This window comes from Cibotium barometz, chromosome 4 (assembly GCF_041138505.1).
Source record: "Cibotium barometz isolate CiBa-2024 chromosome 4, ASM4113850v1, whole genome shotgun sequence".
Lineage (NCBI taxonomy): Eukaryota > Viridiplantae > Streptophyta > Polypodiopsida > Cyatheales > Cibotiaceae > Cibotium > Cibotium barometz.
The window spans coordinates 1,518,177-1,539,058 of record NC_141049.1 but is presented as its reverse complement, the minus strand read 5'-3'; the positions used below and the strand labels follow the sequence as shown (position 1 = coordinate 1,539,058).

Sequence of the window (20,882 nt, the reverse complement as noted above, 5' to 3'; positions counted from 1 at the left end):
GGGTGATGCAAAAGTATGGTTACAGATGTTTGTGACTACACATGTTCATCGACAGGATCCTGAGTACCGTGTAGTCAGAGCTACATTTTTGGCACAGTTTGTCCATGTGAAGAGTCCGAATGAAGTGTGGAAGGAGTTGTGTAACATTCAACAGAAGGACGGTCAGGATGTGGATCAGTATCTGATAGAGTTTGGTAGACTGTGGAGTCTATGGTGTGAGGCTCTCATTCCTGAAGTACCCCCGCAGATGATTAAAAGGGAGCGGTTTGTGGCTGGTTTGGAGCCAAACATCCGTTTGAAGGTGGAGCTGAAGAACCTGGATAGCTTTGAGGAGGCTGTCAGAGTTGCTCGTGAGAAGGAGTGGAAGGTGAAGCGTTTGAGGCAGATGGGAATGCAGGGAGAGCCAAAAAGGTTTGTGAAGATGCCAAAGATTGAGAGTATGCATCCTGGAAGAAAAGCTGCTGTTGTTCCTAAACAGGAGGATTCTTTGAAGAGGGAGGTTCATGAAGCAGTGGAGCTCATGAAGTCTTTAAGCGTGAATTGGATAGAGTCTGCGGGAAGAGGACGAGGCATGGGTGTTATGGGAAGAAAGACTGATGCATCATCTGGTTCTGAAGGAAATTCAGCAGATATTGGAAGAGGGAAAGGGTATCCGTGTGATGTGCAATGCCGGAATTGTGGTGAGTGGGGTCATATCAGTCCACAATGTGAGAGACCAGCCAAAGCTAATGGTGGTATATATCAATTGTCTTTGGGAATGAGTGATAGGGTAATTGGCCCTAATATGCAGGTGAAGGATGTAATCCAGCCCAATGTTCATGAAGTTTGTAAGGTCACATTTGGAGAGCAGGATATGGGACAGATTAATCTGTTGGGAATGGAGAAGGGTGAGGTTTCTGGAATCAGCCCTGAAGAGCTTTCAGAAGGTGAGGAGGAAAAGGATGGGGGTATTGATGATGCTGTGGATTGTGAAAGTGATGCTAGTGCTGTGGAGCCTGATGAGCTTGAGTATGGATATGACTTGGATGATCTCTTTGATTCAGAAAAGAGTAATGATTTGCAGGTGCCAGTACTTCAGCCAGTCAAGGTGGAGAGTGATGATCAAGGTGTTACTAATGAAGATACTGTGGATGGAGCCCGTATGGATGATCCGGGTGATGAGTTGGATATTGCAGCCTGTGAGAGTGTGGATGATGAGCTAGACAGTGTACTTGATAATGCATTGGATGATCTGTTGAAGTTGGCTTCCTTGGAGAAGATTAGTTGCATGCCAGTTGTGCAGCAGGAAGAGAGTGATGGTGTGACTGATGATGGGTTAGATGCTATTTCGGGTGATGGTGTGATAGATTTCGCAGGTGCGGTTGCTGACCATAAGGTGTGTATTCCTTGTCATGCCCAAGAGAATGAGTCGGTTGTGAGTGGTGAGGATGCATGTGAGACTATTGTTGTTGGTCAGGGGGACCAAGATGCTTTGCCTGGCAGTTTGGGGAGCTTGGACTTGGTAGAGATGCCTGTGCAAGATGTGGAGAATCTTGGAGGATCGCCAATGGTCTTGAAGCTGGAGAAACTACAGGAAAGCGACAATGATGAGTCTGTAGTGCATGAGGTTGCTGTGTGTAATGTTGATGGGCTGAAGGGAAATGGGTTTATGGTGGACACACCACATGTGGATGCTCAGTATATGGATGAGCGGTTTGGTTATAGTTCGAGTCTGGCAGATAGTCCAGAGGAAGAGTTGGAAGCCAATGATGTAGGCTGCAAGTTGGATTGTGACCATGAGATGGGAGTTGATGATGAGATGTCTGTTATTTCGGAATATGATTATGAGTGGGAATCAGATGTGTCAGAGGGGAGTAGAGGTGAGGAGTAGTGGTCTCCATCACGAGGATATGTGAGCTGGTATGGAGGAGGAAGTGCAACAGTGGATGGTAATGATGCCATATATAAAGAGCAAAGGGGGTTGCTGAAAGTGGAAGGCTATAACAGGGTGTATCAACGGATATTTGACAGAGGAGAATGCTTGAGGGATTGGAAGGTAGATGCACCAAGGTTTCTGTTTGATCCAGCGGGATAAATGGTTTTTGGTTGTGCAGCTGCTGGACATAAATGTCTCAGCAGAAAAAAGGGGGTTGCTAAATATGTGTGTAGTTTTTTGGGAACCTCAGACTCAACTTGTACATGTGTACATGAGTGATGTTCGTGTTGTAATAAGGTCATGGGGGCACCCATTGACTCAGTGTGGGCGTTGTGGATGCAGCAATCAAGCATAGGGCTTTGATGGAGGTGTATGTGCAGAGACAATGTTGAAATTCTGGAAGCACAGGCTCGTCCGAAACGAAGCTGCTGAAGGTAGTGTTTGAATATGTGTGGGCGCGTCAAAAATATAATGGGCACTTGGAAGGTCGCATTTGAGATATGTGGAGCATGGAGAAAAAGGCAATGAGGGGCCATGTACCTTGGACTTGGTGTGAAAGGAAATAATATAGTGGCCATTTTTCAAAATTAAATAAAATAGGAAAAATGAACGTGGCCGGTATGCGTGGAGGTTTGAGAGGGCTGCCAGCGTGCGAATTCTCGAAGGCTGGCGAAGCATGGATGGCGGGCTTGTTGTTTTTGGGAGAGCGCAAGACAGAGGAGGGCCCGTGTGTTTTGGTGGCTAGCTGAGGAGGCCACCGTGTTGTTGAGGGGAGGACCTCACTGGGTTGCTGCGCAGGGGTCGTGTAGAGAGCTGGGAGACTCTCTAGGGGCCTCGAGCATAGCAGGAGGCTGCAGAGAAGGCCTCGAAGGACTAGGTGCTGCTGGTGAAAAGGCGACAGTGAGAGAGCAGCCGTGTGTGGGAGCCGCCCAGGAGCAGCAGCTGGAGGAGCCGTCACAGAGGACAGGCGTGGGCTGCAGTTGGTGATTAGCGGCTGGTAGCGGTGACTGGCGTTGCTGGCGATTTGCAGAGAGCCGCCTAGGACGTTGACACGTCAGCAGTTGGTAACTGGATACGTCAACGCAAGGAGGTTTGCAATAGAGAGGTGCACCGCAAGTGTAGAGGCTGGGCGATACTAGAGAAGGGAGAGAGAGAGAAAGAGAAGGTTGGTGTAGTGGTGGTCAACCAGAGAAGAGGAGCCTGGTTGACAGGCTGCAAGTGTGGAGGTCGCTGGCTGATGAACTGCATAGAGTGACTGGAGATGCCACCTTGTTGAGAGTCGCCCTGGGTCATTCTGCAGAGGAGCTGAAGCTACGTGTGAAGGGTGATGTGACGTGGTAAGAGACCACAAGGGAGACGCCCTTGAAGAGGGGTGAGTATTAGTGAAGATAAGCTGCTGGTTGACAGACTGGCAAGGGGCATGAAGGTAAAAGAGGGGAGTTTGGGAGTGGGGCCTTGTTTTGTTTCTGGCCGCCAGTGATGGCTACCGTGATAGATGGTTCCAGCTGGTAGGGGAGCTGCCTTAGTGTATGTGTTTTGGGCTGGCTGTTGTGCAGGCGACAGAGAGTGCCTTGCTTTGGTTTTATGCTTTGAGGACTGGCAGTGTGCTGGCAGGAGAGAGAGACCTTCAGCTGAGGTGCAGAGTAGAGAGTGAAGAGGTCTGCTGCAGAGAAACAAGGAGCGAAGGGATTTGGAGCGACCAGGAGCCGAAGAGGACTGATTGCGAGTGGATGCCAGATAAAGCTAGTTCTGAGGTGTTTGAGACATCTGACTCTGTAAAGGTCAAGGTCTACGCTGAAATATAAGTCTTGTTCATGCTCTTTGGTCTGGTGTTCTGGTGTGTTTATATGCGTGTGTAGAAGTGTGGCATCCTATAAGGGCGTAGACAGCTCTAGCGCTTCCGTGCCATCAACGTAGAGTGAGGAAAAATGAGAAAACACCTAAAAGGGCGGGCACACCCACAACAGAGGCCCTGGTGTATAGGTGAAGACAGGAGATGACTTCTAAAACCCCCTCTCAGCTCCTGGCTGTGAAACCATCCCCAAGGAGCTGGAGTGCCGCCGGAGCAATGCCACCGGAGCAACACCTGAGATAGCGACTTCGTGAAGAGGTCCACCGTACTGTCCTTCGTCAAACAGAACTCTAGCAAGATGTCATCACCAACAATCTTCTCACGAACAAAGTGCCTCTAGATGACCGTGGATTCCTCCAGTGGAAGCCCAATCCTGCCATGCAACCTCTGCAACCTCACCACCTCCCATGCAGCACCACAAGCAGCCCGGTACTCTACCTCTGTCGACGACAAGGCAAAAGATGACTGCCTCTTACTGCTCCAGAAAACTGCTCCTGGGCTGGAAGTAGATCTCCTCGTGTCTAAATCTCCTCCCCAAATTGAGTCACTCCAATCGTGGAGTCGGACTCCATCCATCAATCCCCCTCCTGTGTAAAAGAGTCCATGATCCTTCGCATGTTGCAGAAACCACAAGATACGCAATCCTGCCTCCCAAAGAGTCATCTGCAACCATGAGCTCAACAGCCTCATCAGGAAGCTCCCGTCCAATCTCATATCCATCAACCAAATCAATGAACCATTCTGCTTCTGAGTCAAAGAGGCATCATATTGCTCACAAGGATCAACACCTGTTATTACGGTGGGATGCCAAGTCCTGGAAACCTGCCAAACCACACAAGGCCTTCTGAAACCTGTAAACCACCCCCTCTGAATCCGGAACCACAAAGCTTGGAGAATGTGCAACATCCACCTCCTTCTGCAAGTAATCAACTGCCACCTGCCTGGCTTTCCAATAGGTCCCCGTGGAAAGAACTTCCTCATCTACAAGAGTTTCTTTGTCCCGAATACTACGAGACATCAGAGCATAGGTTACCTATAAAGTTTCCTCTGACTGAAGAACACAAGAACTACCAACATCTGTACTGGAAAGTTCCTGCCAACTGCTGCCATCAACTGGCAAGCTATCCACACTTAAGTGGCCATTACCAAACTGCCACTCATCACAAAACTGAGGACCTGGGAGAGAGAGTGCTGAAAGTTTGTAAACTCCATTCTCCACTCCACCTTCCCAAACTACCTGGCATGTTGCCTTGTCCCAGAGAGCAACAAAATGCTCATCAAACTCCACCCGTACGCCAGTCTTGCAAACTTGATGCACTGACAACAGATGAAAACCAAGTGTGGGAACATACAACACAAGGGAGGAATGCTTCCCCCCTCTGCCATCAGGAACTATATCCAACCTGCCCTCACTGTGAATTGGGATAGTGGATGTATCCCCAATAAGAATGTGACCAGAATACCTGCAGAGATCCTGTAAATCTGAACGAGAAGGAGTCATGTGCCTCGAAGCACCACTGTCTAGAATCCACTCCTGAGTATCCGTAGTGGCAAGTCCTCCAATCTCCTCCCTGCTTGAAGAAAATGAAACATCGGTGTCCATCACCTCCCGGTGCACAAAAGCTGGAGTCTTCACGATTACTGCTAAGGATTCTTCACCCTTCTCGGTGTTCCGCTTGGGACACTGCCTCCAATAGTGGCCTTTCTCACCACAATCATTACAGGTCCTCTCTGCCTTTAGTTTCTCGCGGTTAGGGTCGGACTTCTTCTCAGAAGACTTCTCCGGTGAAGCCTTCCCTTTGCCCTTGTTACGGCCTTTTGACCGTTGGCCAGTTAAGGCCTCCGAACCTCCGCCTTGTGGAGGGTTCGAGAATCTTTCCTCCTGGTCCAAGACCATGGGCACAAGCTCCTTCCATGTAATGGTGCTGAGCCTGCCACACTGGTAATCAAAGACGAGTAAAATGCTGAGTACTGAGAGGGCAAATGCGACAGCAACGTTATGGCCATGTCCTCCGATGATATCTCCTTCCCAACCTGAAGAACTTCCTGCTGAAGAGCCTGCAGCTTGTTAATGTGCTCCCGCATCGTCGATGACTTTGCAGGGTTCATAACCCGCATCTGTACTTCTAAGGAAATCCTCTTCATGGACGATACCCTGTTATAAAGAGAAGCCAAATGCTGCCATATACCTCTAGTCAGCGTCGTATGCATTACATAATTGATTACCTACGGTGTGCAGTTGAGGAAGATGAATGAAAGGACCCTGGCGTTGACACGATCCCATAACTATGCCTGTGCTTGTGCCTCCCGGTCCTTACGAATCAACGGTAACTCCCCTTCCTCTACCTCCGGCCGTGGAACCCCAACAACGATGAAATCAACAAGGTCCTATGACTCCAAAACAGATGCCATCATAACCTTCCATATGCCGTAGTTGTTCCCGTCCAACTCCACCGGGAACGTGGGAAGTGTAGGGATCTTCACATGCTTCTCAGCCATCTCTAATGAATATGCCATTGCGGATATGTAACTGAAAAAGGGTGGGTGGGTGGGAACAAAGAAGAACTTACACCTGCAAGTGGCTGTCCAGCAAATCAGCCCGACATCCTCTTGCTTCTCCTCTTCCCGAACAGTCCACCAATCAGCAACACAACAGTCCCCCTCTTGCTCACACAATTCCCAAGATCTATCGAGAGCCTAGGGCTCTGATACCATCTCAGAATACGCAGCGGAGATGATGACAAAATATGGAAACACTAGAGCAAGAACAGTACAGAAAATAAACAGCACAAGAGAAGAAGAGAGATAGGCGTGTAACTCTGCTCTATATACACAAGAAGATCCCGAATACAATACAAAGTGGCAAGGGGCTGTGGGGCCATTTTATATGGCCCCCATACAGCAGTCGGCCTCCTCTAGGACAACCGACAGGAGTCCAGAAGTGCCCACGACTGCATGCACACCAGTCGGCCAGCTCATAGGCGTGTCAACCAGCACCAAGAAGGTCCACGACTTGTCCACATACAGTCGCCCGGCACCACTAAGAAGACTGATGCAGTCGGCTACCAAATAGGACCTCTTGCCACCACAGAATTGCCCCCCAAGCCACATAAAAAATAGGAAAAATGGGGGAAAAATACGGACAGTGAGGAAAATGAGAAAACACCTAAAAGGGCGGGCACGCCCACACAGAGGCCCTGGTGTATAGGTAAACACAGGAGATTACTTCTAACACTTTCATGTACTTGGCACCTACAGACAATAGCTTTTTTACCCAATGACCTCATAAATAAGATTCAATAGACAATAGCTTTTTTACCCAATGACCTCATAAATAAGATTCAATAAGTCACCAAACTCATGTAAAACTCCTTGCCGACAAAGTTTGATTTAAAAAACTAGTAGATGTAGTGAGGTCCTTGAAGGTGATAAAAGAGAGCCCTTGCATTTGACAAGGGACACATACCTTTATTGTCTAACTGAGATTTCAACTGGGAAGTGCGATAATGGAGCTCTCCAGACAATGTCTTAACTGGCAAAACATCAACTGGATCCACCAAATTTACTTGCCAATCTTCCTCTTTAAAAGCAGAAACACGCTTGGCCTTTTTCTCAAAATATGCCTCCAAATTATCTTCTTTCTTTTTGCTAAGTTTAAGCCCAAGAACCTGCCTGAACAAAGAAACAAACAACAATTCAATACAAAACCTAGGCAAGATACAACAATTATGAGAATTAAAATATATCATGCTTATTTTGGCAATGTGTGAATGATCCATAGGAAACCTTGCAATCTTTGGAGCTACATAATATTTTCCTTATCCAATTCCACAGAAAGAAACAAATTCATGCAAAAGCACACATAAAGTGCAAAACAAGATGCAACGCCAAAATAACCTAACTTGTCGATTTTATGTGTGTGGACAATCATGTGGCAGTGCCAAATGCTTGATTTGCTCTTTTCAAAAAATTGGAGACTCCTCTCCAAAACCCCTTTAGTATGTATAGGCTCAACGTAGCATACCCCTTGAGTAATTAACAAGAGACCCTTTGAAAGAATTAGAACATTAGCTGAGAATTCAACAAAAGCCTAGATAGATAGATAGATAGATAACACACACATGCGCGCACGCGCACATATATATAAGAAATTAGTAAAAGTTAATTTAAGATCTATATGTGATGTTGTAGTAAAGAAAAAGACCCGAGAAACTACTTATAATGAGTGGAATAAGCACTTTCTCATGAAACTACAAGTGTGAGTAACAGAAAGAATGCAGGTTACACAAAGCATTGTATGGGTTAAAGCAAGCTCCAAGAGCTTGGTATGATAAAATACATGCTCATCTAACCAGCCAAGGTTATGTGAATAGTCCAGCTAAAAGCACATTGTATGTGAAGAAAACTGGTGCCGATATTCTCATAGTCATCTTGTATGTAGATCACATGTTCATTACAGGGACTAGCAAAGCACAAATTTCAGATTTGAAAGCTGAATTTGATATGTCAGATTTGGGGCCTTTACACTACTATCTCGGCATACAGTTTATGCATACAGATGATGGCATTGTTATGCAGCAAACTAAGTTCATAAAAAGTTTGCTAAAAGGTTTCACATGGATGTCTACTCCAGTAGAACCAAGTGTACGGCTTACTATGCATGATATTGGAGAGCCTTTTGAGGCCGGCATTTACAGCCAAGCAATCGGATGTCTCATTTACTTGTGTAACACGAGGCCTGACATATCTTTTGGGGTGTCTTTGTTGAGCAAATTCATGCACAACCCAGGCACAAAGCATTGGCAAGCAGTCAAACGCATTTTTCGTTATATTCAAGGTACCTTGGATCTTGGTTTGTTCTATCCCAAGGGGACAGCTTGCAGCTTTATGCATACAATGATTCAGATTGGGCTGGTGATTATGATACCAGGCAATCCACCAGTGGAAATTGTTTTTTTCTTGAAAGTTCATGCATATCTTGGTTGAGCAAAAAGCAACCCACTATTGCCACATCTACTTGCAAGGCTGAGTACAGGGCAGTCTTCACAGCTACAGTAGATTGTGTATGGTTGAGGAGATTATTGGCTGATCTTCGTGAGTGTCAGCAAACACCCACCACCATTCTCTCTGATAGCCAGAGTGCTATGGCCGTGGCACGAAATCTCGTATTTCATGGACATACTAAGCACATTGAGATTCATTATCACTATGTCAGAGAGAGGTTACATGCAAGGGAGATCAGTTTATCTTATTGCCCTACACAGGATAATGTTACAGATCTATTCACAAAGGCTTTACCTCGAGAGAAGTTTGAAGCTTTCCGCAAAGCTTTGGGCTTACTCTCATACAGAGAGTGATCTGCTGCCATGTACAGGTTCACACTTTCACTACAGGGGGGATTTGTAGGCATATGCTCACTTATGGTAGTGCTATGTGTGAGCAGGGCTTAACCAAGGGCACTTTTTCCCATGTGGTTTTTCCCCTTGGATATCAAGTGTGAAAGGACACTCTATCCATATAACTTTTGTACTTCTATATTATATGGATGTGACACACATGCAAGGGTTGACTTGCATTTTGTGACTACCACACACTTGGTGTTTTGAGCTCTCTCTCTCTTTCTCTCTCTCTCTCTCTCTCTCTCTCTCTCTCTCTCTCTCTCTCATTTCTATGTGAGCTTCTCCTTCCTGCACCTCAGCCTAATCTGCAAGAACATTTCTGTGTGTGTGAGTGTGTGAGTCCACCAACACCTCTCTGCACTACTTCCCTCCATCTTGTGATCCAACAATCCAGGCGATACCTTGTGAAGCTCAAGAACTACTTGCCTATCAATGCGAAATAGGTTGATGAAGATTACTTCAAAGATTACCCATAGCTTCTTCAAGCATATTCAGAGGCTTTTCACTTGAGGGGACAATTGTTTAGAAGACGGGGAAGATGTCGTCATTTGGCCACCCAAGTGGACTTTCCATGTTTTGTTCCAAGGTACAGGAGGCCACGGAGCTTCGTGTCACCCATACTCAGGCCAAGATTCATGTCACTACAAGAGGCCAAGCCTCGTGTCGCCCGTAGTGTGGCCAAGATGTGGAACCCACTGTTGGAAATATTGTTCATCCCAAGATGGACTCCCTGCATGCTTGTATCTAGCCCATTTATAAGGCCCTCCACTACATATTTATTTGCTATTTTTTGCACCATTTTTGGGAGCATTTGTTAGCATTTTTGGGGACTTTTGTCCTGGTCAACCTGTAGGACCCGGCCGACCAGTTCTAGAGGACCTATATAATAGGTGCCTCAATCCACGTCATTTTTATCTCCCTTTTCATCCTGATTTGTACATACCCGCATTCATGGGCCTCCCTCGTGCTGTACCTTGTATCTTATTCAGGTTCTTGATCATCTGCAATCTACTGTCTACACATATGCTGTTTTATTCTCTATTTTCAGATTTACAGCAATAGCACATAAACCTCACACCCACTTTCAAGAATCTCAGTTTAGGCTTCCCACTGAGCCAGTTTCATGCTCGGGAAGACCTTCTATTATAGGTTCCAAGAATGGGAGATATATCCATTGCATAATGCATGTGCACACATCTCTGTTTGCTTGAAACTGGTTTCTTGTAACCTGTTTTTGTGTGACTACTTCACGACCACGGGACACCCACCCGTGAACCATGCGAATGCTCTATATTCTAACATGGTTTGTGGCATGTGAACAGGTGGCAAGTATCCATTTAAACCCTCGTTTATTATTCTAAAGGTTTTCTGCAGTTCACATTCATTAAAGTTGGGCACCGGCCATGGCCAATGTCATGTGCATGCACTTGGAACTGTCATCATTTTGTTCCTTCACTAGTCTTGACCAGTGTTTCACACATTGAGCGGAGCCAAGGTGTGAAAGGGGATTTTTCCACAAAAGAAAGCTAAAGCATTTACTGGCAAAGTTTGGGCTGAAAGATGACTATGCAACATGAGCACCATGGGATTTTTATCAATAAAGTGACTTATAATGTTTATAAGTCAATATGTTCACACATCATTAATGATGGGCTGGACATATTATTATTTTGGACATGGACAAGTGGATAAAAGGAGGCGCCTACATGAAACTTGGGCTATAAGTTTGGGAAAAGCATAAAGTTGATATTTTTGGGCAAGTTCAGCTATTTTGGGCAAAACGGAAAAGCACAACTATTTTAGAGCTGGTCGACTCTTTTAAAGGAAGGCAGGGGGCTGTTTTTATCATCAAGCTCTCATCTCTCCTGGCCGACTACAGCTTTCTCTCCCTTTTCCCTCAGTGCTAACCGTACAGTAGCCTTCTGGTGGTGCTTCTTGCGCTGGCCGTACAGCAGGCAATCACTTTCATCTCTCTGTATTTTGGCCGAACATCTGCTGAAAACTGGTCGTACAGATCTGGCCATAAAGCAGCAGATCTCTCTCTCTCATCAGGCCGTACACAGCAGCCACACGCGTGATGGGCATCTGGTGTTCTTCACTCACAATTCTGGCTCTGTTATGGGCAGATTTGGGGCTGTTTTCGAGAAATCTGAAACGGTTTTTGAGAGCTCTTCTGGGGCTGATTTGAGGCTCTGTTTTGGAGCTGTTTTTGGCTCCGTACCAGGTTGTTTTATGGACTGTTTATGAGCTCATTCATGGGACTGTATTGAGACAGTTTTTCGGATGGCTTTTGGTGCTATGTTTATATCTTGGTACTGAATAGATATCTGGGCAAGAGTTGTACTGATGCTGTGGAAAATCCGGTGTTGTATGCACCTGCACCTTGGTTTATTGTAAAAGCTTCTTGCTCAATAAAGAAGTTCCTACGGGGGCCCAGCCGTTCCGGCTCATTATATTGTTTATGGTTCTTCTGCTATGTTTTCAAGCTCCGTCTAGTATTTGAAGTGTTGGTCTATCGTTTCGGGTCCCCCTTCTAGTTACAAGAATCCCGTCATCAAGTTTAACAGAAGGGGATGTTATGTGCATGAACACGTACATGCTAATCCCACAAGTAATCCTTGAAGAGGCAACAGAATAAAAACCAAATTCAGGACCAAGTGGCTGTCAGCCAGCAGACAAAGAAGGCATTCTGGTGTCTGCTGGCAGCAAAGGTTATTTCATGTCCAGGGACCTGGCCAACAGCAGGTCGGCTGTCACCCACTTGTATTTGTGAGAAATCCCCAATCCAAAACCCTAATCAGCTTACATGGAATTTTGTATCAAGAATTTTGAAGTAAATAAAACTTGGACATGTTGTCTGACCTAGCATGGCAGACTTCATGATTGGACATGTGTCCTTTTCCAAGGAACCATGATTGGACATGCTTCTATTCCGAAATGGGAGAGCATAATATTGCATGCATGAATGGACATGCTTCCATCCCGATGTGGGGAAGTATGATTGGACATGCTTCATAAACATGATGGACTATGCACTCTTACCATTATGGGAGAGCGTATAGATGGATACAAGTGTATGAAACGGATGGTACTCACCTTAGGCACATGCACAATAAGCTGTTTGAAAATCTTGCATCTGATTTTGAGAATGCCTGAACATTTAGGCATTCATAATAAAGCATCGAACTTGAGCATAATACTGATTGCTGATCTAGTGACTTGTATTTTGCAGGAGGTTAAGTATGCTTCTTACTTAAACTACTTTCAATTTTGATAGTTTTACAAAATATGTACCTTTTAAGTTGAAGGTCAATTTTGAGGCCTTTCCCTTCATCTTTTGGGAAAACAAAGGCTGGAATCGGAATCAAAGCGATCGAAAACCCCCCGAGCATTTTTTTTTAAAAAAATATTTATTTATTTATTTATTTTTGAGGTGACGTGGCGACTCGCCCATGCCATCTCAGCAACTGTCTCTTCAGTTGCACATGCAAATTCGTTTTAGAACTTGAGTTATAAGCATCTCTTTCTATTTTCCAAAGAGGGAAAGAGAACTAACTCTTTCTATTTGTTGACAAAGGAAAGTTTCCCATGCAAAACTGAACATGTGTAAAAGTTTCCCATGCAAACTAAAACATGTGTAAAAGTTTCCCATGCAACCTAACATGTGTAATCTTTTTCTATTTTGAACTAAGAAAGCTTTTTAGAAAGGAATTCACCTATAAAAGGAGGTGATTCCCTTCATTTTGGAAGAGGAGAGTTCATGTAAACTTGTGCAGTTTTGAGAGAAGGAAGGCAAGAAGACTAGCTTCTTCTCTACCAAGTGCAGAGAACCATTTTTCAAGAGAGAAGACTGTCATGTGAAGACGGAGATGCTACTCAAGAAGAGGCTGAAGAGTTGAAAAAGAGCTTGCTGATTTTCTTCATCAAAGGACTTCACTCTTGTGAGCATCCTTCCCACAAGAGAACCGGTTGTGTGACCCATTGGTAGGCCATTGGGTGGCACACAGACGGGTGAGTTTCTCCAACACTTGTGTGTGTGTGGTAGGCCACCACATACAAACTAGGAGATTCCAAAGGCTTTGTTTTCTATCTTGTTTGATGGCGGTACCAAAATCAGCCCATACACTTGTAAAATTCTGGAAGAATAATTCATATTCCTGTGAAGGGGCCCAGCTATAACTTGGTTGAACACAATGCTAATCGATACACTTAAATACACTAAGATTTGATGGACACTTGCTCAAATACAAGAAGTAAATTGCTGAATTGACAACAGACACACAATGAGCCAGAACAACCGACCCCTCCCTCAAATAAGGTATATTGATCTTGGGAGAATCAAGTACATAGTGTCATGGGCATTTCTGACCAGATTTCCATAGCAATGCATATGAATACAGTATTGCAAACAAGTGGTTGTCGTTGTTACAATCCACACTACCCTCTCAAGTGCCCATGTTCCCTACCATCTGCTCTCTATTGTTCCACCAACACATGGTAGCAACAATCTGCAAGAGAGCACGTAGGACAAGAGAACACTACACAAGGTATGTGATCTTGTAATCTGGTTCCTCCCTCTTGCTACTTGCTTCCATATTTAAGCATTAAAGCTTACCAATTGCAAGTAGAGTCGATCCAATTGCAAGTAGGGTCAATCACAGCGAAAGTCTTCGCGATGGAAGTCCTTGGAGTGAAGAGATCTTCGATTTGTCGCAATTCTTTGCGACAAAAGTCTTCAAGAGGATGAAGGGAACCTTGGGAAAGCTTCCCCTATGGTTCAACTTGAGAAAGGAGAGCTAAAATTAGGGTTTTCAGCAAAAAGACCAAAAATTACAGCAATAAAGAGAGCTGTTTTGCTGAATTTCAGTCATTGGAAGTGTGTAGGAGAGTGATTAGCATCCGGAATCACTCTTGGAAGCTTGAAAATCACCTTAGCAAGCTTGGAAATGGAGTTGGGAAGGAGAATGTGCAGAAAATGCAGCCCAACAGTCCTCATGAAGGAGGCGCCAATTTCTAGAGAGAGAAGGAGAGAGGTGGCGAGTTGCCAGTGTAGGGGGAAGGTAGGTGGTTTGTGGAGCAAGCTAGAGTGGACACATGGCTGGTTACTCCCTTTGTACAAAGGAGATAAGGTCTGGGCGGTGGACATTGGGTTGTATCCACCTCGGGACATCAGTGTGTGTGAACACCTGGTTGGTAATAATTTATAAGTGAGTTTTGGTTGCCCAAAACTTAATGAAGTGTGTACACACTCACTTATAAATTAGTGCTAACTCCTAAGGCCAAGTTTATGGCCAATACTTACCACCTGTCACATGCCACATAACCATGTCAACAGACAGTTTCACACGCACGGTTCGCGGGCGGGCGTCCCCTTACCCGGAATTACACATTGGTCAAGCAAGCATGAAAACAGCATGCAATTTCAATTGCAAGCAAGAACATAAAGATGCCATGCAATGCAGCATTAGTATGGACAATCCCCGTTCATGAGACTATACCAAAATAGACGTGCTCCAGGCAAGTACACGAGGTACCAGACCCAATGGAACACCAATCACCCAAGCATTTCCGGGCATGTACACGGAGGCACAAGTCCCAACGGAAAGCCAAGTCCACAGTAACACATGAGTGGCATCAATCCGTGGCATATACAACTGCAATGGACACCAGTCCAATGTACATACATGATAAGAAAGCACGGGTGGACCAATTGGGTGGCCAAATGGTGACATCCCCCCGGCTTCTAAACAATTGTCCGCAATTGAAAAGCATCCAAATATGTCTAAAGCACATGCGGACAATCTCTGAAGAACTCATCTACCCATTTAGCATCAATGGGAAGATAGTTCTTAAACTTCACAAGGTAACACCTGACAACTTTGCCTGCAGCAAGCTTGCATTCCTTGTGTACACAATCTGCTCTAGCTGCAAGATGTCCTCAAGCTCATCCACTTCTGGTGGATCTTCAATGACCGTCTCACTAGGCTCCGGCCCTACATACTTGCGAAGGAGACTCACATGAAAAGCATTGTGTATGTGCCAATGACTAGGTCATGCCAATCTGAAAGCCACTTCATTAATCTTCTCGATCACTCGAAAAGGCCCATAGTACCTGGTTGCAAGCTTAGGATATGCACCCTCTTTGCCAGGCCTCTTTGCAAGTCTTGCTTTCTCAAATTTCAGCAATACCCAATCATTCTCTTTAACATCCAATTGCCTTCTATGCTTGTCGGCAACCTTTTTATGCTTGTCTTGTGACCTTGCAATGGCTGTCCGCACTTGAGCAAAAGTAATATCCAAGTCTCTTACATACTCATCAGCTGCAAATATCTCATCCTTTGTGCGAAGAATGGGTGGCAAATCCACCTTACCAAAAACAATCTAAAACGGGGCCTTTCTCGTAGATGCATGCACCGTGTTGTTGTATGCAAATTCCACAAGCGGTAAGTACTTCTCCCGAGAAGACTTTTTTTTTTTCTTCCGAGAAAAGATCTATTCATTAGTTATATAAAAACGCCCGTAGGGCTACAAAAGATCCGCTCCTGCTCACAAGAAAAACAGAGCAGAGAACAAAGCAAGACAGCCAGGAAGACTCTCCCTAGGTGCTGAAAAGTACAAGTATCAGTACAAAGAACTGAGGCTATATCATACAATAGGAGGGGGGAAAAGCCAAACAGGTGGCCTGTAGTGCCAACGGAGGGACCCCGCATGTAGGGTATAGAAGGGGCCGCTGCGCCAGGTGATGTGAAAGGCCTTGCGCCGCAAGATCGCCTCATCCCGAGTCGCCTCGAATGCGGTCGTACTGTCCTCGCAGGGTGTGGATCAACTCCTGCCAAATCCCCCGAACAGTCTCGGCTGGTGGCTCCAGTCTCCCCTCAAAGGCCCTAAAACACCGGGCCCTCCAGGTGAACCAGATGGTGAGGCTGCTGAGGAGCTCCCATCGTAGATCCCTCTCCTGTGTCCAGCTGGCGGACAAGAAATCCGGTGAAGGAACAAGGCGAGGCTGGCCCCTAATGAATCTGATGGCCTGGCTGTCCTACTCCATCTCATAGCCCATAGCAGGCCCTGACGAAGTCGACCAAGCAGCGGCACCCCACGTATACATACCCTCTGGAGAGACGGGGGCCAGAATACGCAGCATCGTCTCTGTGTCTCCATAGGGTGGCCGCATCGGACGCAGGCCGCCAGAGGACCGCTGTAGATAAGCCAGGTGCCAACTGCTGAGCCCCTATGGGCGACCAGCCACTGGAAAGTCGAGATCCTACGGGCCTGTCGACTAGCCCAGAGCCGGGTCCAAAAATCCTCCAGGAACTCCTGTGAGAGTCCCTGTAGCAACCAGTGCCCCGCTGCAGCCGGAGAGACCATCCTCCTCGCTGTCAAAATATGCCGCCCCAACCGAACAGTATACTGGAAAAAGGTGATCTCTGTGGCCTCAAGGGATGCATAAGGATCATGCCACTCGTACTCACCAGGGTCCCACTGGAGCCGGGCCAAGGGGCGCGCTGCATATGCCCATATACGCCAATCCGGGAGCACATCTGCAGGGTCTGGGTCAATATGCCACTTCCGAGAAGCGGCCACTACCCGTATCCTCTGAAAGGTGCACTCTGCAACCAAAGGCGACTCCACCTCCACTCTCTGAAGTCTGCCCTCATCCTGAATCTCATAGTAGAGGCAGCTGCCATCCTCAGTGCAAGCTCTAACAGCAACCAGGATCTCCAACTGTGTAAAGGCTCCCATCCACCGTGGGGCCACTAGCTCGAGAGGCGTGAACCACTCCTCTGTGAGTGCCTCCTGAATGTCATCCCTCATAATCAACCCCCCTCTGAAGTGACTCAGCCTCTCCACCTGGATCTCCTCTGGGAGACTGCAGAAGGCCTGCCAGTCTCCAAAGCTACGTGCCGGGCCTGCCGCCAAAGGTCCACAGGCTAGACGAGGCCGAGAACCCAGCATATGACCCTGCTCTGTGCGAACCGCTAGGCTCCAGATGAGCGGCTGTCTAGCCCGCTCCTCAACACAAGAAGGAGGTCTCTGAGAGAGCCCCGGTCTCAGCAGCTCCCAAGCTCTCAGGATGCTCAAGGCAAATCTGTCCTCCCATCCTCTACTGAGGCCTGTCCTCCTCATCTATATGAAGATCCATCAAATCTCTGGTGCCCAAGTGCCCCCTGCTGGGGGAGCCCGAGCCTGCAGCCGCTGTAAAAGAAGCTCTTTCCAAGGCTCAGCGCCTGGAAGCAGCCCCCGAACAATAAGCTTCCCCAATAAGGCTCTGCTCTAATCGACTGGATCTATAATGCCCAAGCCTCCCTGGGCCAGCGAAAGTGTAATAACTGCCCAAGCAACCTTTGCCCGGGCTGGCTGACCGTCCCGCCCAGACCAAAGAAAGTTCCTGATCAGCCTCTCTACCTGGCTGATGCAAGAGCTCGAGAAGATCCAGCAAGACGTAATGTACCACATGGTCGCTAAAAGCACCTGATTTGCCACCACCACCCTCCCAGCCAAGGATAGCCGAGCTGTACTCCAATACAAAAGCTTCTTCCGAATGCTCAGAAGAAGCGGGGCAATCTGCTGCTCAGGTGACAGAACTAGTCCAATCTGGCATCCCACATATCGCACTGCTGTGCCAGGAAGAATCCATCTAAAACCGGGGTCTGGGCTCCATGCCGGAGTGGGAGCGCTACTGATCCAAAAGGCCACTGTCTTGCGCCAATTGATCAATGCTCCCGAAGCTGCACTAAAAACCTGGAGCGACTGCTCTGCCCGCTGAAGATTGGCCTCATGGCCATGCAAAAATAAACCCGTGTCATCAACAAACTCAGCATCGAGCACGTCCTCCCCCCGAACTGGGAGCTGGAGTCCTCGCAAACCAACCTCCTCTGCTGTCAGATACATGCTCATAGCCTCAGCAAAGAAGAGAAAAAGAAACGGGGCCAGAGGACACCCCTGACGGACTGATCTCGTCAACTCAAAACTCGGTCCCCCGTCCTCCTGCAATCAGCACCTGCCTACGAGTTGTGGAGTATAGAGCCGCCACCCCTCGAATCCAAGCTGGCTCAAAGCCCAGGCGAAGCATAGTGCCCTCTAAGAAACCCCAATCGACTCTATCGTATGCCTTCTCAAAATCGAGAAGCATCACGACCAAGTCCTCACCAAGAAATCTAGCTCGGGCCGTCGCCTCCCAAAATGTGAAAATGTTGTCAAGGATACTACGCTCCTTGACGAATCCTGTCTGGGTAGCATGAATCAACTCCCCCAGGAAGGGCTGAATCCTCAAACTCAAGGCCTTTGCTAAGACCTTGTACACAGTGTTGAGGATCGTAATAGGTCTCCAATGCCGAATATCATCTGATACTCCCTCCCCCTTGGGGATAAGAAAGATCAAGTCCTCTGAAAAGCTCTGTGGCATCACCCCAGTGTCCAAAACATACTGAAAGCCCCTGCGGAGGCCTGGCCCCAAAAGGTCCCAATAGCGCATAAAAAAGGCAGGCGTCAATCCGTCCTCCCCTGGGCAACTATGACGCAGCAGGACCCTCAAGGCCTCAGCAAGCTCAACCTCTGAAAGCGGCTCACCCAGAACTGTACGCATACGATCTGTGACCCTCCTCTGCACATGGGCCCACACAGTCTGTCTGCAAGCATCCCGAGCCTCAGTGGCTGGCTCCGCTGAAAGCAGGTCTCTATAGAACCCAGTGGCAATGGCTCTGATCTCCCCGCGCTCAGTAGCTACCGATCCGTCCGGCCTCCCAAGCTGACGGACTCCTGCTCGAGCATGGCGGGGTCCAGTAATCTCAAAAAACACCCCAGTCACTCTATCACCAAGCTGCGTCCACTGAGAGGCTTGGCGACGATAGTAAAACTCATGTCTTTGCTCCTCTGCCTCTCTAACCTCCTGGCGTGCCTGGCTCAGCTGGGACACCACCCACTCACATGCAGGCTGCTGCTCCTGAAGGCGCTGAAGCGAAGCAAGGCTGCGTCTCAGCCAATGCTCCCGCTCGCGAGTCTCTCCCAGCCGTGTCAAAGCTGCAGCGTGCAGAAAAGAGCTAAGCTCGATGAGTCCCTGGGCACACTGGCCAACTGCATCCTAGTCAGCGCACTGACTATCATGCCAGATCCTCTCAATATCCTCAGCGAGACTAGGATCTGTAAGTACCCTCTCTAGGATCCTCAACTGCAAGCTGGGCTCCCGTGTCCTCTCCTCAAGTGTCAAATAACTGGCGCATGGTCTGAAAATGAGGTGCCAGCGAGAATGCCAACGGAGCCCCCTCGCTCCCCTAACCAGTTGCCCACATAAAAGCGATCAATCCGTGATAGATTAGTCCCTCCCTGCCGGCGATCCGACCGAGAGAAACTAAGACTGTCCTGAGAGCGGGAGAAGGCCCCATGCTGCCATGCGTCAGTGATCCTTAGTGACATGCAAAATCGCTCCCAAGCTGCAAGCTCCGTGCCGTGCACTGTAACATGACTGCCTCCCACCCTATCGGCCGGGTCCTCAAGCATGTTGAAGTCTCCCCCGACACACCAATGTGTGGCCTCTGGCAATGCATCCGTAACCTGGGTCCAAAACTCTGCTCTGGCACTAGCATGGTTGGGCGCATAGACGTTGAGCACGCCCAAGAGCTCATCATGCATCCTCAGAATGACATACTGTGCTCTACCAGGCACAATGATCCCTCGATCCACAATGGCCTGCCGCCATACATCTGCAATGACCATGCACGCTCCTCCCTGTCCACCCAACGGGCCAAACCCTGCAGACCAAAAGGTGTCCCATCTACCAGGCATCACCGAACCATATCTCCGGATCCTGCTCTCACCCAAGTGGTGCTCCTGTATCATCAAAATATCAATACTGCCACCAACCAGGCATCTCTGAAGCTCCTGCCTAAAGCAACCACGATAGCTTATATAATGTGCTCCGCCAAGGCCCTGTACATTCCATGAGATGATCCTCATGGATGACCTGCTGAGGTGGATGCTGTCTCAGCCGTACGGCGGGCCTTCGCAAGCGGCTTGGACGGAGAATAGTCCCCATCCGAGCGGCTACGAATCTGCCCACCCGGTGTGCTGCAAGAATCACGGATCAGGCGCCAGTGGCTGTGTCCCATGGCGACTGCCTCCCGCTTAGACAGAGCAACCTTGTGTATGCATACATATCCAGGGTCGCGTGCTAAGTTTGCCACTATGCGAACGACCAAATGACGAATCCCTGAGGCATCCACACTCCCGGGATCCAAGAAAAAATGAGCCAACTCCCATAGTCGGCCTATCACATCTGTCACCTCCAGATCGCTCACATGGTGAGAAAACTCAACTGCCTGAGTCTTCAAAGTGCTAAGAGCGAGCTCCAGAGTCCACTCCCGATCGCATGGGCCACAGAGAGGGAACGAGAAGGCCACCGCTGAATCAAGTGCCTCCTCTCCGCGGGCCGGAGGTATCACTACATGAACTCTGATGGGTGCTAGCTCATGGGGGCCCTCTGCTCCAAAAAGCCGTGTGAATGAGTAATCAAAAGCCTCCGAGCACTGTCTAGTGCCGAGGCGACTCAGCCGACTGCGGATAGATGATATCCGTGAAGCCCGAATCGGCATGGTAAGTCTCCTCTGCGGTGCTCGAGCAAGGTCGGTGCTCAGAGCCCTCCGGACTGCAGGTGAACGTCAGGGGACTGCCAGGGCCTCCCGGGGAGCTGAGGCGGATGGGGGGGGAGGAGGGGGGGGCGAGG

At 48.0% G+C, this 20,882-nt stretch overlaps 1 protein-coding gene across 2 annotated transcripts in view; it reads right to left on the bottom strand.

Annotated features, from left to right (window-relative positions):
* Positions 1-20,882, bottom strand: part of LOC147638792 (binding protein) — a 79,120-nt gene that overhangs the window by 42,915 nt on the left and 15,323 nt on the right. For both annotated transcript variants that reach the window (XR_015263741.1, XM_086784420.1), the window contains exon 3: positions 7,234-7,439. Coding sequence is in view for 1 of the 2 variants with exons in the window: in XM_086784420.1 (XP_086640546.1) it covers positions 7,234-7,439 (206 nt within the window). In the remaining variant the exon portion in view is untranslated. The remainder of the gene's footprint in view (positions 1-7,233; positions 7,440-20,882) is intronic.